At 34.6% G+C, this 12464-nt stretch overlaps 2 protein-coding genes and 1 long non-coding RNA gene across 7 annotated transcripts in view; all 3 read right to left on the reverse strand.

Moving 5' to 3' along the window:
• Nucleotides 667-4503, reverse strand: LOC104786274. The gene is made up of 2 exons (XR_002037949.1): nucleotides 3621-4503; nucleotides 667-3527 (listed from the first exon to the last, which is right to left on the reverse strand). It is a non-coding gene; the product is annotated as an uncharacterized LOC104786274 (long non-coding RNA).
• LOC104789045 lies at nucleotides 8131-10530 on the reverse strand. Its single transcript, XM_019245793.1, has 5 exons — nucleotides 9992-10530; nucleotides 9859-9904; nucleotides 9264-9634; nucleotides 8971-9073; nucleotides 8131-8690 (listed from the first exon to the last, which is right to left on the reverse strand). Exons 1-5 carry the CDS (start codon nucleotides 10465-10467, stop codon nucleotides 8361-8363), a joined length of 1326 nt encoding a protein of 441 aa, XP_019101338.1. The 5' UTR covers nucleotides 10468-10530; the 3' UTR covers nucleotides 8131-8360.
• LOC104786275 (endoglucanase 11-like) overlaps nucleotides 10604-12464 on the reverse strand; it is a 4439-nt gene continuing 2578 nt past the window's right edge. Inside the window, exons 4-5 of one of the 5 annotated variants that reach the window (XM_010511635.2) lie at nucleotides 12281-12452; nucleotides 10682-11457 (exon numbers count right to left, since the gene is read on the reverse strand). In XM_010511635.2, coding sequence (XP_010509937.1) covers nucleotides 10786-11457; nucleotides 12281-12452 — 844 coding nt within the window. In that variant the 3' untranslated portion in view covers nucleotides 10682-10785. Of the gene's footprint in view, nucleotides 11458-12280; nucleotides 12453-12464 lie in introns of all 5 variants that reach the window. The other 4 variants (XM_010511634.2, XM_019245792.1, XM_010511637.2 and 1 more) reach the window with 4 other exon arrangements.

Consider the following 12464-nt stretch of genomic DNA (forward strand, 5'->3'; position numbering starts at 1 on the left):
CATCACCTCATTCACTCTGCTAATATTTCATATTTTCTATACAAGGGACTTGTTGGAAGAGAATTGAGTTTCTTAGTAATGTTTTTACTTAGATTTATTAATTTCATACATTAAGTGTGGTGTCATTAGATGAGTGAAGAGTTACAACTCTTTAGATTTACCTTATGATTAGCTTAGCAGACATTGCAGTGAGAGCGTCTGTTGAGGACCGGATGTGTGTCACAATGTTTGGTCATCTCAGCCATATATGGTGGGATGTATGTTGCTCTCCCCATACGTGGTTACATTAAATCCTGTTGAGGCTTTGGCCTTTGGTTTCCTAATAGTATTATTATTTTTCTGGTGTGTTTTCGTTTTATTTATTCCACTTGTATTCCAGCTCTTTTGGAAGACGACTCCTTAACCCAAACATTGCTTTAAGATTTACTATTTAAGTATGTTGAATTTTTCCGATTTTTTTTAAACCCAAATAATTAGTTGCAAGAATTTATCATTTTATTGAAGTCTCCACACACTAAAACAATCCTATATGAAAAAGCTCTCTAAACAGATTCATATTCTTTTTTTTTTTCCATCAAACACTCCATTATATTAGATTAAAGGTTTACAAGCTTCTTTTGAAGAGGAGCCAAATACACCAATAAACTTATACAGGAGGACAAAATAAACTACAAACAATAATGTTGAGAAGTACAACAAACAAGCTTTAAGGCTTGACTTGATACCATAAAAGTGATAAGATAAATAAAAGGGACAACAAGTCCCAAAGATAAAGAGGTGCCCAACAAAGTGAGGCCACTCGAGGTGAAGGATAACCGACCACTGCCACATAGTCAGCCACTGTGATAACCGTTGCCGCAAACGTTGTAAAAGAAAGAATGCGGTGTTTGGATTCCGTACGTGTGCCAAAGATCCCTGGAAAGGGTGGTTACACGTTGGACAAGACAAGAGTCTTGAAAACCAAGAACCTGAAAGGACACTTGGAGAAGGTGTTGTCTTGCACAAAGCTTTAATTGCCATTACTAGCCCTTCCAAAAGACACAATCGGAGAGGAGAATAAACAAAATCCTTAGTTAGTTGTACAAACCATATGCCTACCTTTAACAGCCATTGAGAGATCTTAAATGCAACATTAGCAAAAACCACACTTACTAACGTCGATAGAGTCCAATAGCGGGCAGGCAACAATTCTACCAACATCAAATTTTCTCGGTTACTTAAAACCGGAATGTCATTGATAATGACTAGAAGGTCTCGGCTTACACAGATTCATATTACTTAAAACAGATTCATATTCTATCTTGTCGATCTTGTTAAAAGCAAGATGGATCGACTAAACATGAAACTTGAATAAAGACATATATGTACGTCTTACTGGTGATAAACAATACAAGTCACTAGCGAGTCAATTATTTTCACAATGAATCACGACACACCGTGGGTGACTGTTTGTGAAAATGTGCAACATATGACAAGGGAATCCTATTCTCATTGCTTGCCTCCAAATGATTTCGTCCACCGGAAGAGAGCACGAGATTCTCCACTAAATTTGAATCAATTCATTTGTTTTGTTTCAAACCTAATTCTTGACGTTTCAGTTTTTACTTTTGAATCCCTCCGCTGCTAGTTTTGAATTCAATTATGGTCGTTTTAATTTTGATTTGTTTCTCTCTTTCCAAAAATTTTTAGTTTTTTTTTTACTTCTATATAAATGTCATTGAGAAACACAAACAGACACAAGCCTAGCTTCTATATTTATAAACACAAGTCTCTCTATACATAAAACACAAATGCACAGGATGAACAACACACAAGGTAAGAAAAGAAGTTATACCATGTAAGAAAAGTCCATAAAATTATGTCCCTCTAATTTCTAATAATTTATTGTGATAGTAATTTCGTTTTTTTTTCTCTCTTCAAATGAAAGCATATGGTTCCAAGTCGTTATCTTAATCATACAATTAAAGATTATGGAATTACCATTTTTTGGGATTTTGAGAATCTCTGGGTCAAAGAAACCGATAATCTACATCAATTGTTTACTAATATTGGTGTTGCCTTAAAAACACTAGATCATCGTCTGTTCATCCATGGTATTCTAATGGGATTCGGCAAATGCAAAAGAAGTAATTTTGCAGCTATTAATATTATGAATAAGAGTAGATTCTGTTTGGACTACCTATAAAAGGACATCCTATTTTCATGTTGTTCCAAAACCATATACCATTTCCCTATGTCTTGAGAAAAGATTTGATTATAGCATGAAAGAAAATATTTGATTTAATCTTCAAATCTATGAGATTAGAAAGAAAATCATGGAAGGCGAGAATCAAGTCCCTTCTTAAGACATAGATAAATGGTATATGGTTTTGGAACAACATGAAAAGAGGATGTCCTTTTATATGTATCCTAAACAAAATCCACTATTAGTCAGAATGTTAACAGCTTCAAAATTACTTTTTTTTGCATTTGTCGAACCCTATTGGATTATCATGGATGAATAGACGATGAACTAGTATTGTTAAGGCAACGCCAATATTAGTAAGAAGTTCACGTAGATTATCGGTTTCCTCAACTCAGAAATTCTCATAATCTCAAACAATGGTGACTCTATACTTTTTAATCGCATGATTAGATGGCGTCTTGGAACCAAATACTTTCATTTGAAAAGAAAAAAAAAACGAAATTAATTTCACATATAAATTATTAGAAATTAGAGGGACATACTTTTATGGAATTTTTTTACAAGGTATAACTTTTTTTTGTTTTTAGGATGTGAAGCAAAAAAAAATCAAAACTGACTTCCCTTGTGCGTTGTTCATCTTGTGTATTAGTGTTTATGTATACTGTATAGAGACTTGTGTTTGTGATTATATAGAAATTTGTATGTGTTAATATAGGAGCTAGGCTTGTGTGTGTTTGTGTTTATTGATGACGTTTACAAAGAAGAAGAAAACGAAAATTTTTGGGAAAGAGAGAAACAAATCAACAACGAAACGGCCATAACTGGATCCGAACAGAGGAATTTGAAAGTAAAAAACTGAAACTTCAAGAATTGGGTTCGAAACAAAACAAATGAATCGATTCAAATTTAGTGGAAACTTTATTTTATTAAACACTCAAAGGATTACAAAGGACTGATTTTAGACACTCAAACTTATGAAGATTTATCTTCACCAAGGTTTCGTATTTATAGTACATCTCTTAAGGAATATTACATATATAGCATATTTCTTTCTTCACATATTTTATTTTTTATACTTTACTTCATATTAATACACAAACTTTATTCTTTACTTCACATTACTTACTTCGCATCAATTCTTTACTTCACTTTAATGCTTTAAGTAAAAGAAAAGAGGAGAGTAGAGAGAGTAGTAAAGAACAAGTTAAGGACAAGTCGCTTACAGTTGTGTGTTGTGCCATATTCCGGCGCATCGAACCATTCTTCTAACACGATCTTGCTTTATCTTTAAGCCATGATTTCCAAATCCGTACAATGATAACTCATTCTCTCTAGCTGATGCCTGCGAACGCACGCATAAATAAACACGACTACGAAACAGCAGATATTCACATACCCAATACAAGTGGTTTCGAGCAAGGAAGAGAGATCTTACATGTTTTCCTTTTGACATGCCGAAGAAGTTGTTCATGGTTGATAGATGAGAGACACAATTACTTTCTCTTTGGGAGAAGAAACGAGATACTAAAAGAGTTAGGAAGAGTAAAATTAGGGTCGAAAAAGTTTAGTTTATTTGATTGAATGAATTTTTGATCTTCTTTCTTCTTCGTACGTAGCTTACGATACAACATATAGCCAAAAGGCGCTTAACGTATTGCTAAAAAGGATATTTCCCTATTATATTTAATTTATAAACTAGACTTGCTTCTCATGGGATGGACACATTTTCTTCTTCTTTACGTTGTGTAAATATTATCTCAAGTAAATTGCGCATATATACAAGGTAGGCAGATAAGGATGCGCATATATACGAGATATCCGCAACTAAGATTTTTCAAAAGGAGACCAAGAGGAAGAAGCAGGAGAGGTGTTGAACTGGAAAGCAGTGGCTATAGGATTTACTCCTGGAGTGTTGTTTGGATTGGCAATTGCACAACTCATACAAGCCCGAATGGCTTGCCAAGATGGCAAGATTATTGGTCCTGAAAAGCGCAAACACCGTTAGAGGAATGACTTGGGTTTTACGTATAAATATGATCTATATCAAAACGTTAGCTGGTTTTGTAATGAAGTGGTTCCTTATCTTTTTTATCGTCATCTGAAGCTTTGTTCTATTTCCTTTACAATAAAGTAAGAATGCTGAACCTTTTTGGTAGTTGGATAAATCTTATCATGATGGCATCTGGAAATGTTTAATTTACCATTGCGTCTTCTCCAATTCCTCTGGTCCCAAAAAAGTTAAGAATTTGCTCTCTTTTGTAAAGTATATAATGAAGATACAGAGGCGATGAGAGGGAAAAGCAGAGCAAAGTGACTAAAAAAAGAGGAACAATAGTTGTTTTAGTTTCAAGTATGAAGCTGTGCATATATAATCTAAGCTATAATAAGAACTCTCTCCTTACCTATTCCTACTTTAAAAAACAAGTATGAAGCTGCTCCGTCCGATCATTTCGGGTGTTACGGTTCTTTGATGATCGGAGATGATTGGGGACAATAGGATTTAATTAATAAAATGCAATTATTGTGGTGATTAAGATTAAGTATATCAAAATAATTATGAAAATAGCCTAAATAATCCTCTACATTCCTTTTTTTTTTTCTGTGCACCCTGGCCTATATATTCTTTCTATTTTATTTTTTACTATTGATAAGATAGAATCCTCTATATCAAACATAGTGAATACCATTAATTATGTCGGTTCGGCAACTCTTTTTTCTGTCTGGATTTGTTATCTAAATATTTATCTACATATATATATATGCATGATATTGATACGTAGTTTTATTTATATATCAAATCTCAGAACAAAGACTTGCACGTCTTGCGTTGCTCATTATGATTGCTGATGTCCCCAAACACGTTCCGGTGACTTTTAGAAATTTGATTTCTTTTTCCCTAATTTATATATTAATGAACTCTTATCTTTCTTCCGACTTTGATTTAAGATTGCTTCTTTTAATTTGTGGAAAAAATTAGCTTAGATATGCGGATCAATGGAAGGTGAATTTTGGGTTTAATTTCAATTTATTTTAGGGTTGACTTAAGGGTCTTGTGATAATAATTCTGTAAAAAGTATATCACAAACTATCTTAGCTAGGGTTTCATCGGAGTTTTAGGGTTCAAAAATAGACGGAGGGGAAAGATGATTTATAATTTTGACGTTTAACCATTAAAGAAAAGGGAGAAAAAAAAATACAAAAATATATGCTATTGAACTTACAATGTCTACTCTTAGAGCAGCACCCAAAAAAAAAAAAAATTGATTCTTGCAGTTATAAATAAGCGATGCTAAAATGTTAAATTTTGCATCACTTATATATAAACATGCTATAATATGTGGCATCACTAATTTAGATGTGATGCTAACTATACACATTTTGCATCATTTCTGTAATAAATGTTGCTATTTATTTTTCTAAAAAAAAAAATCATAATTAAGAAACAAAAATTCAACACCGTCACTTATGTTACTGTCTTTAGTTTAGTGTACTAATATCACAAAAATAATTAGTAATTAATTATTATAAATTAAGTTACGATTTACAATAGTGGATATATTTGTTACAATAATGTTGTTACTTATGTGTAGATTATTACCATAATAATAATTAGTAAATAATAACTACAAAATTAGTTACAATGGTAAATAGTGAGTATATTTGTTACTAATTCTTACAAATAATTACAATTTTGCTTCAAAATTTTTAATTTTATGAATTCTCTGAATGTGAGGACTCCAATAGATAAGCTGAATATACCAAAGCCTAGGTAACAATTTAATGGTGAGATATAAAATATCACCCAAAAAACAATACCAAACCCGAACAAAATAGATATCGCCTCAGCTATCCGTTTCACAAAAGGACACACGGAAGCTGTAGAAATATATATGCTGCAGCATATGCCAAAGCAATGCAGATAAATGGGTCAATCGGAGTGAAGTCGTCAAACAAGCTGAAAAGTATCTTCATGAAGTCAACTCCATGAAGTTGGGAGTCATATTTCTTTTGTGCGTCCATAATGTAGTGGATTGGTACATGTGCCAAAGCTGCTGCGGTGAGAAACGCTACCATCTCATTACAACTCTTGACATAAGCTGGCCATCGGTTCCCATAAGAGTGAGACCCACTGCGAATTCAACCACCCAATCTCCCGACGATGATCTACTGAGGCTTCTGAGAAGCTTTGACGATCATTCAATCGAAAAGGTCATCCGTTTAACAAAAAGATTGACAGAAGCTGAAGAAAATATATATGCTGCAGCCAAGACCGGCTTATAAACAGCCAAAAAAACTACATTCTCTGTTCAATTTTTCAAAAATATGTGTTAATTTCATATCAATTTTTTAAAAAACATTTTTTGGGCCTTAAAATAAACTACTTTTTATGTAAATTTAATATGGTCCTAATGCAAATGAACACTGCTTGCACATCTATATCGATATGCCAAAGCAATGCAGATAAACGGGTCAATCGAAGTGATGTCTTCTAAGAATGTGAAAAATATCTCCATGAAATCAACTCGATGAAGTTGGGAGCCATATTTCTTTTGTGCGTCGATAATCTAGCGGAATGATACATATGCCAAAGCTGATGTGGTGAGATACGCTGTCATTTCCAACTTTTAATATAAGCTGGCCATCGGTTCATGTTCCTATAAATCCAAAGTAATGAGAATAACTCTTCATTCATGCAGTCAAATATTTAATCAAAGCATTTATATGTTAAAATTTTGGATTTTTTTTTCTTATGGATTCCTATTAAAAATAATAGAGGAATAACTCCAAATAAAAAATAAGTTGAGGGAAAAATAAAAAATACTAATAATATAGTCTCACTGGTTTAAGGCGTTTATAGGCTGGTGTAAATTTTCTTGCGCCAATGTATTGCCACTTTGGGCAGGCTACTCCATCACCACGGAAAGTATGAAGGGTGTACACTGATGATCAGAAAAAAAAACATTATGGTTTTGTTGAGAATTACAAAAATATGTTTAGAAATTGAAAAATGGGTGTAAAATAAAACCACAATTTTTCTTTGTTTTGATTTTTGATTTTTTTAACCCATCTAAGTTTTTTAACCTACAGTAAAACCTTTATAAATTAATAATATTGAGACCATGGAATTTTATTAATTTATAGATGTTTTAATTATCGATAAATTAATAATTAATAATTATTATAAAAGAATATTAATAAAATAATATTTATGAAAAGATCTTTTTGTTTTCATAATTTTCAAAAAAAATTGAAAAATTAATGAGAAAGATTATAAATGAGATAACAATAAATATTTATTTTATTAATATAGTATTTTCCACAATTTTTCGATACGATTTGAAATTTATTAATATATTAATTTTATTTTATTAATATAGTCTTTTCACTAAATTTTTCTTCGATATATACATATATATATATATATAGTTTATATCATTAGTAATTTATGATACTGATGGAACCATATATTTCCATTCAATTTCCAAAAAAAAATATTATCTTATTATTTTATCAAATTATGTCATTTTTTATACCGGAAGAAAATATAATTTATAATTAAAAATTTTAATTAAAGATTAGAAATGAGATCCATATTGGAAAGTATTAATTTTAAGAGTATTATATTGTATCTCTAAAAGTTGCAACCAAGCTCTCATCTTCAAGTTTGTGCTCTTACTTTTTGTAAGTCTCGAAAACACACCTACCATAGGAACAGCATTCGTATGTGTGGAAGCCTCGGTTTCCACGTAAAATATCCATCATGTCCCCCAAAATCATCCGGTGATCCGACCAAACCTCGACTAAAAACACTCGGATTAAGCTCGGATCATCCGTACCAATTATCATATCCTTGCGTACATCTAATGAACCGTTTGTATTCTCTAAAAGAATTGATAGACGCGACTCAGTTATGATCCCTAGCAAAGTTTAAAAGAAACAACGGCTGTTTCAAAACTCTCTATGTTTCATTAATCTCTCTATGTTTGGCTAATCGAAGCTATAAGAAACAAATATGCTCACCAAAAAAAAAAGAAACAAGTATGCTTTGCTTTGCTCTGCTCTATTATTTTCTTTTCTATACAAGGCAAGAATCATTCCCAAAGCCTAGTCCTATGATACATCTCTCTCTCTCCACTCTCTTTCATCAATCAATGGAAACTGTGCAAAAACAAAGCTACGGATTAAGGTAGATCTGGAGGAGAGTTGTGGACCGACCCGCAGAAATCTCGTGTACAGTTATATTCGAGTCCATATAATCTACTCCAGCCATTGATTGCAAAAAGTAGTCTCTGTCGTTGTCTGGTGTTAGCTCGTCAATGGCATCGCGGATGTCTCTGACGATTTGGTTGGATCTAAAAGGAATATTTACGGACCTACCATCGGGCAAGATGATAGTTATTGTAATAGTAGTCCGCCCAGCTCGAGGCCCCAAAACTATTCTGTCTTGGAAGGCAACAGGATCAGGGAATGTCTCAGTGCTTGAATCTTCCTCAACAGCCTTACCCTTAAAGTTAAGACAAAACAAAATACTAAGAAGAGAAGATTGAGAAATGCTAGCAGTACTATATATCAATGTTTTGTTCCCTTTTTGTTGTTTAACTATCATAAATCTTAAGAAAACAGGTGAATCCAAGCCAAAGACCATCAAGACATGATAGAATGTTAATTCCCTATGAAATACTAAGATCCACATTGCCTGCTTCCGTTTTTAGCTTAGCTTTTAGCAAACACAGCTCGAAGAAAGACCATAGTAAGAAAATGCAGAGGAAGAGAGGGTTACTTACATCCACTTGAGACGACGCCAGTCCAAGAATAGCTACTGCGGCGCTTTCTTCACCAGCCTCTTTGAGCAACCTTTCTGGCTCGGTCGGATCAACGTCCATCAAACTGTACAAGCAAGTGAATGGGGGAAAAAAGATTCAGAAATGGAAGTTTATAGATCCTGACAGGACAGGAGAGAGGTACCTACTAAGCATACTACTCCATAAACCAACATCTACGGGACTATTTCATACTTTTTGGAGACAAAATCCCAAGTAAAGAAGAGTTAACAAAGAGAAAAAGAAAAGGAAATCACCTAGGCAGACCTCTGGTGCCAATATCAAACCCATCAAAGTAACAGCCGACGGCTTGGTCTATATTCCAGTTGGAGAGTTGAAGGATATAGATTGCTTTCTCTCTAGTCGCTCCACCAACCGCATCGCAGAATGAGGAGATGAGTTTTTCATTCAACTGAGACGGTTGCTCTGGAAAATTCGACGGAGCCTCAGCAGATTCCTCCCTCACTGAAACCTCCGGCAAGGTTTTGGTGCGGCAAGCCTCCACAGCCAGACCAAAATTCCAATTGAATCCCTCAAGGTAAAAGAGTGCTTCTTCTCGAGACACATTGGGTTCACTGCAGGCTCGATCAATCCAAATCTCCACCGGTGGCCAACCACTACCTCTTTCCTGGATATTTTGAATCAAAATGGAGAAATGCATCAAGATTGAGTTACAAAGAAGGCCAAGCCACAGACAGATCATCAAGGTTGCTTATATCTCCATATGTAAAACTAAGATTCTCATTCTTCATTACCAGGTCTAATTTGTAAAAACTAAGCTTAGCTTTTTAGCAAACACATCTCAAGATCTTAGCCATATAAGTTCAGAGAAAGAGAAGAAGATTATACTACCTTCGCTTCAGGGATATGTCCTCCTGTCGAGTCAATCTCCATCGAACTGTAACCAAGAAATCACATTCAAAAAGGAATACACTAAACCCTAAAATTCATGAAATTCGAATCAGAGAGAAACCCAAATCCATACTCAGAAGAAGAGCTCCCGATTCTGAGTTGTTTAAACTGCGGTGTTGAAATATATCTTCGACGTTTCCCCTGAGGAGGCGTTGGACGGCGCTGGTCGTAGAAATAGCCGACGGCTAGATCTATATTCCAATTGCTGCGCGATAGGTAAGCGTATGCGTCTTCTACTTCCGCTCCAGCAGCCGCTTCGCAAACTCGTCTGATAAGTTGATTTCTCGACTGTTCATCTGGAAGATTCGAACTCCGAAGTGAATCGATCATTATCGGCGGTGTAGAAGTCGCCTTCGAAGCGGATTTCTCGTTCACCGGCAAAGATTGAACCGTGAGTAACGGGACCGGCAAGGTTTGGCTACGGCAAGCCTCCATCGCCGAATCAAAATTCCACTGGAATCCGTCGAGGTAACAGATTGCTTCTTCATTACACACTCCAAGTTCATCGCAGATTCGTTTCACCGGATCAACCACCATCATCGTCGTCATCCCCAATTTGGGCGGGACTTGTACTCTCCTTTTCCCCCTGAGTTTTTTGCCAAGAAGACGAAAGATATATTTCTTGTACAAAACAACGTCGTTTCGTTGCCAGTCTAAAACGACATCGTATATAAGCAAATATATATCCACGAAACCCTTTATATTAAATATTTAATATTTATACACACTTTTTTATTTAAAAACAAAAAAAAAAACTGTTGAGAATAAAAACTCCAAGAATATATAAATGGAAAAATGGGTGCAAAATAAAACCATATTTTCTTCTTTTCTTTTTTTGTATGATTTTTTAAAGAAAAAACTAAAATACTATCTTTTATAAGTTGCAACCAAGCTCACATCTTCTTCTTCGAGTTTCAGCTCCTCCTCAAGCTCTATAAGTCTCGCAAACACACCTACCAAAGGAGCAGTATTGTACGTACAAGCTTCGGTTTGTACGTAGTTATCCCTCCGATCATCAAATTCATCTCGGTGATCAGGTCCTCCTACCAAAGCCCCGACTAAAACACTAGGATTAGGTTCGGACCGTCCATACCAATTATCATATCCTTGTGTACATCCAATGAACCCTTTGTGTTCTTTAAAAGAAGCTATAGACGCGCCTCGATGGTGAACCCTAATAGGGTATTTTGGACCGTACCCTACTAGATAACTTGTTTCCATTGGATTTGAACCTAAAATGTAATCGATTTGAGATTTCGCAAACCCGAGCATCTCTTCAGGAGTTACGGTTCCTTGGTGACACTTGAGATCGGTGTTTGATTTTCGGAGATGGTCGGAATATACGGTTAGGAGGAAAGATGCGGTGGATACGTATTGCATATTGTTCCATTGTCGGACGTAGAGTAAACCGGCTGGAGTTCGCTGGACGTTTGTGCCGTTGATGTTCTTGTTGAGGATTGAGCATAGGTAATGATCCGCCTTTGATTTGTATTGTTGTAAGACTTTAGAATGTTGTTTGTGCTTTTCTTCTTTTAGCAACTGACAAATGAGACAACAAATCAAACGATAAATAATTTTCAAAGGAAAACAAGGTAATTAATGTTCATTTGGAAAAGTAGTTTTGCTAATAAAAATATTAACACCTACTCCATATTGTGGCGTTTAAAGCCAAATTGACAAGTGTTATTCACTACACATGTCAACTTCAACGTTTTGCAATTTTACTGACTTTGTTACTAACGTCAGTTTTTATTTTTGTTGTTGTTTATCGTTACTTGTAATTAGCAAGCAAATTAAAAAAAAAAATCCAAATCAAATACTCCACTTAGCACTGATATTATGAAATCTTCAGCCAGCTAACTTAATTTTTTAAAATTAGGTTTACACGATTTACGCCTTATAAAGCAGCAAATACTATTCCCTCTCTTTTTTGTTTTGGTGAATTAGCAAGTAGGTTTAGAATCACGTGCCGTAAAACAGAACCATTTAATTAAAGTGACGTACCCGCTTAGAGGAACAGAAGCACGTGACCTTTAGTTCTGATTCTACTTCATACTTAACTTTCTTATTGAAAAAAAAATGCTACTAATATTTAGTTGTAGAGTATATTTTATTTGTTGCATACAAAGAAAGATAAAATTTGAATAGTTGTTGTATGTAACGTGGGGGTGGGAAATACCTTACTTCACATAATGTTAGAGATTATAATTTTAAAGCTTTGACACTTCACATAAGGGCAATAATAGATTCTATATATTAAGTCTTAAGTTGGACTAATAAGAGGCTAGTGCTATGCATGTTTTACTTTAACAACTAAAACAAAGTTCTCTTATACTAATATAGTATGTAAAAAGTTACTAACCATGGAAGCGAGGAGTTGAACACCGGCGAACTTGACGTCCCAGCTAAACTCGGACATGGCCCAAGACAGGCCACCGAGTTGGTGAGCCATGTCAACCACATAAGTCATATATTGCTCGTTGTCGGTGGCTCGATAAAGCCACGTGGCTCCCCATAAAAGCTCGTCCATGTACCCACTCACCGAG

The sequence above is a fragment of the Camelina sativa genome, chromosome 5, assembly GCF_000633955.1.
Source record: "Camelina sativa cultivar DH55 chromosome 5, Cs, whole genome shotgun sequence".
Lineage (NCBI taxonomy): Eukaryota > Viridiplantae > Streptophyta > Magnoliopsida > Brassicales > Brassicaceae > Camelina > Camelina sativa.

Excerpts from the sequence above, each read along its gene's own strand:
- LOC104789045 (XM_019245793.1), bottom strand. The coding sequence starts at position 10,467 with ATGACGACGATGATGGTGGTTGATCCGGTGAAACGAATCTGCGATGAA. Across the intron at positions 9,635-9,858 it reads GACATATCCCTGAAGCGAAG|GAAAGAGGTAGTGGTTGGCC; the intron begins GTAGTATAATCT and ends CAAAATATCCAG. Across the intron at positions 8,691-8,970 it reads TGGCGTCGTCTCAAGTGGAT|GGTAAGGCTGTTGAGGAAGA; the intron begins GTAAGTAACCCT and ends CTTAACTTTAAG.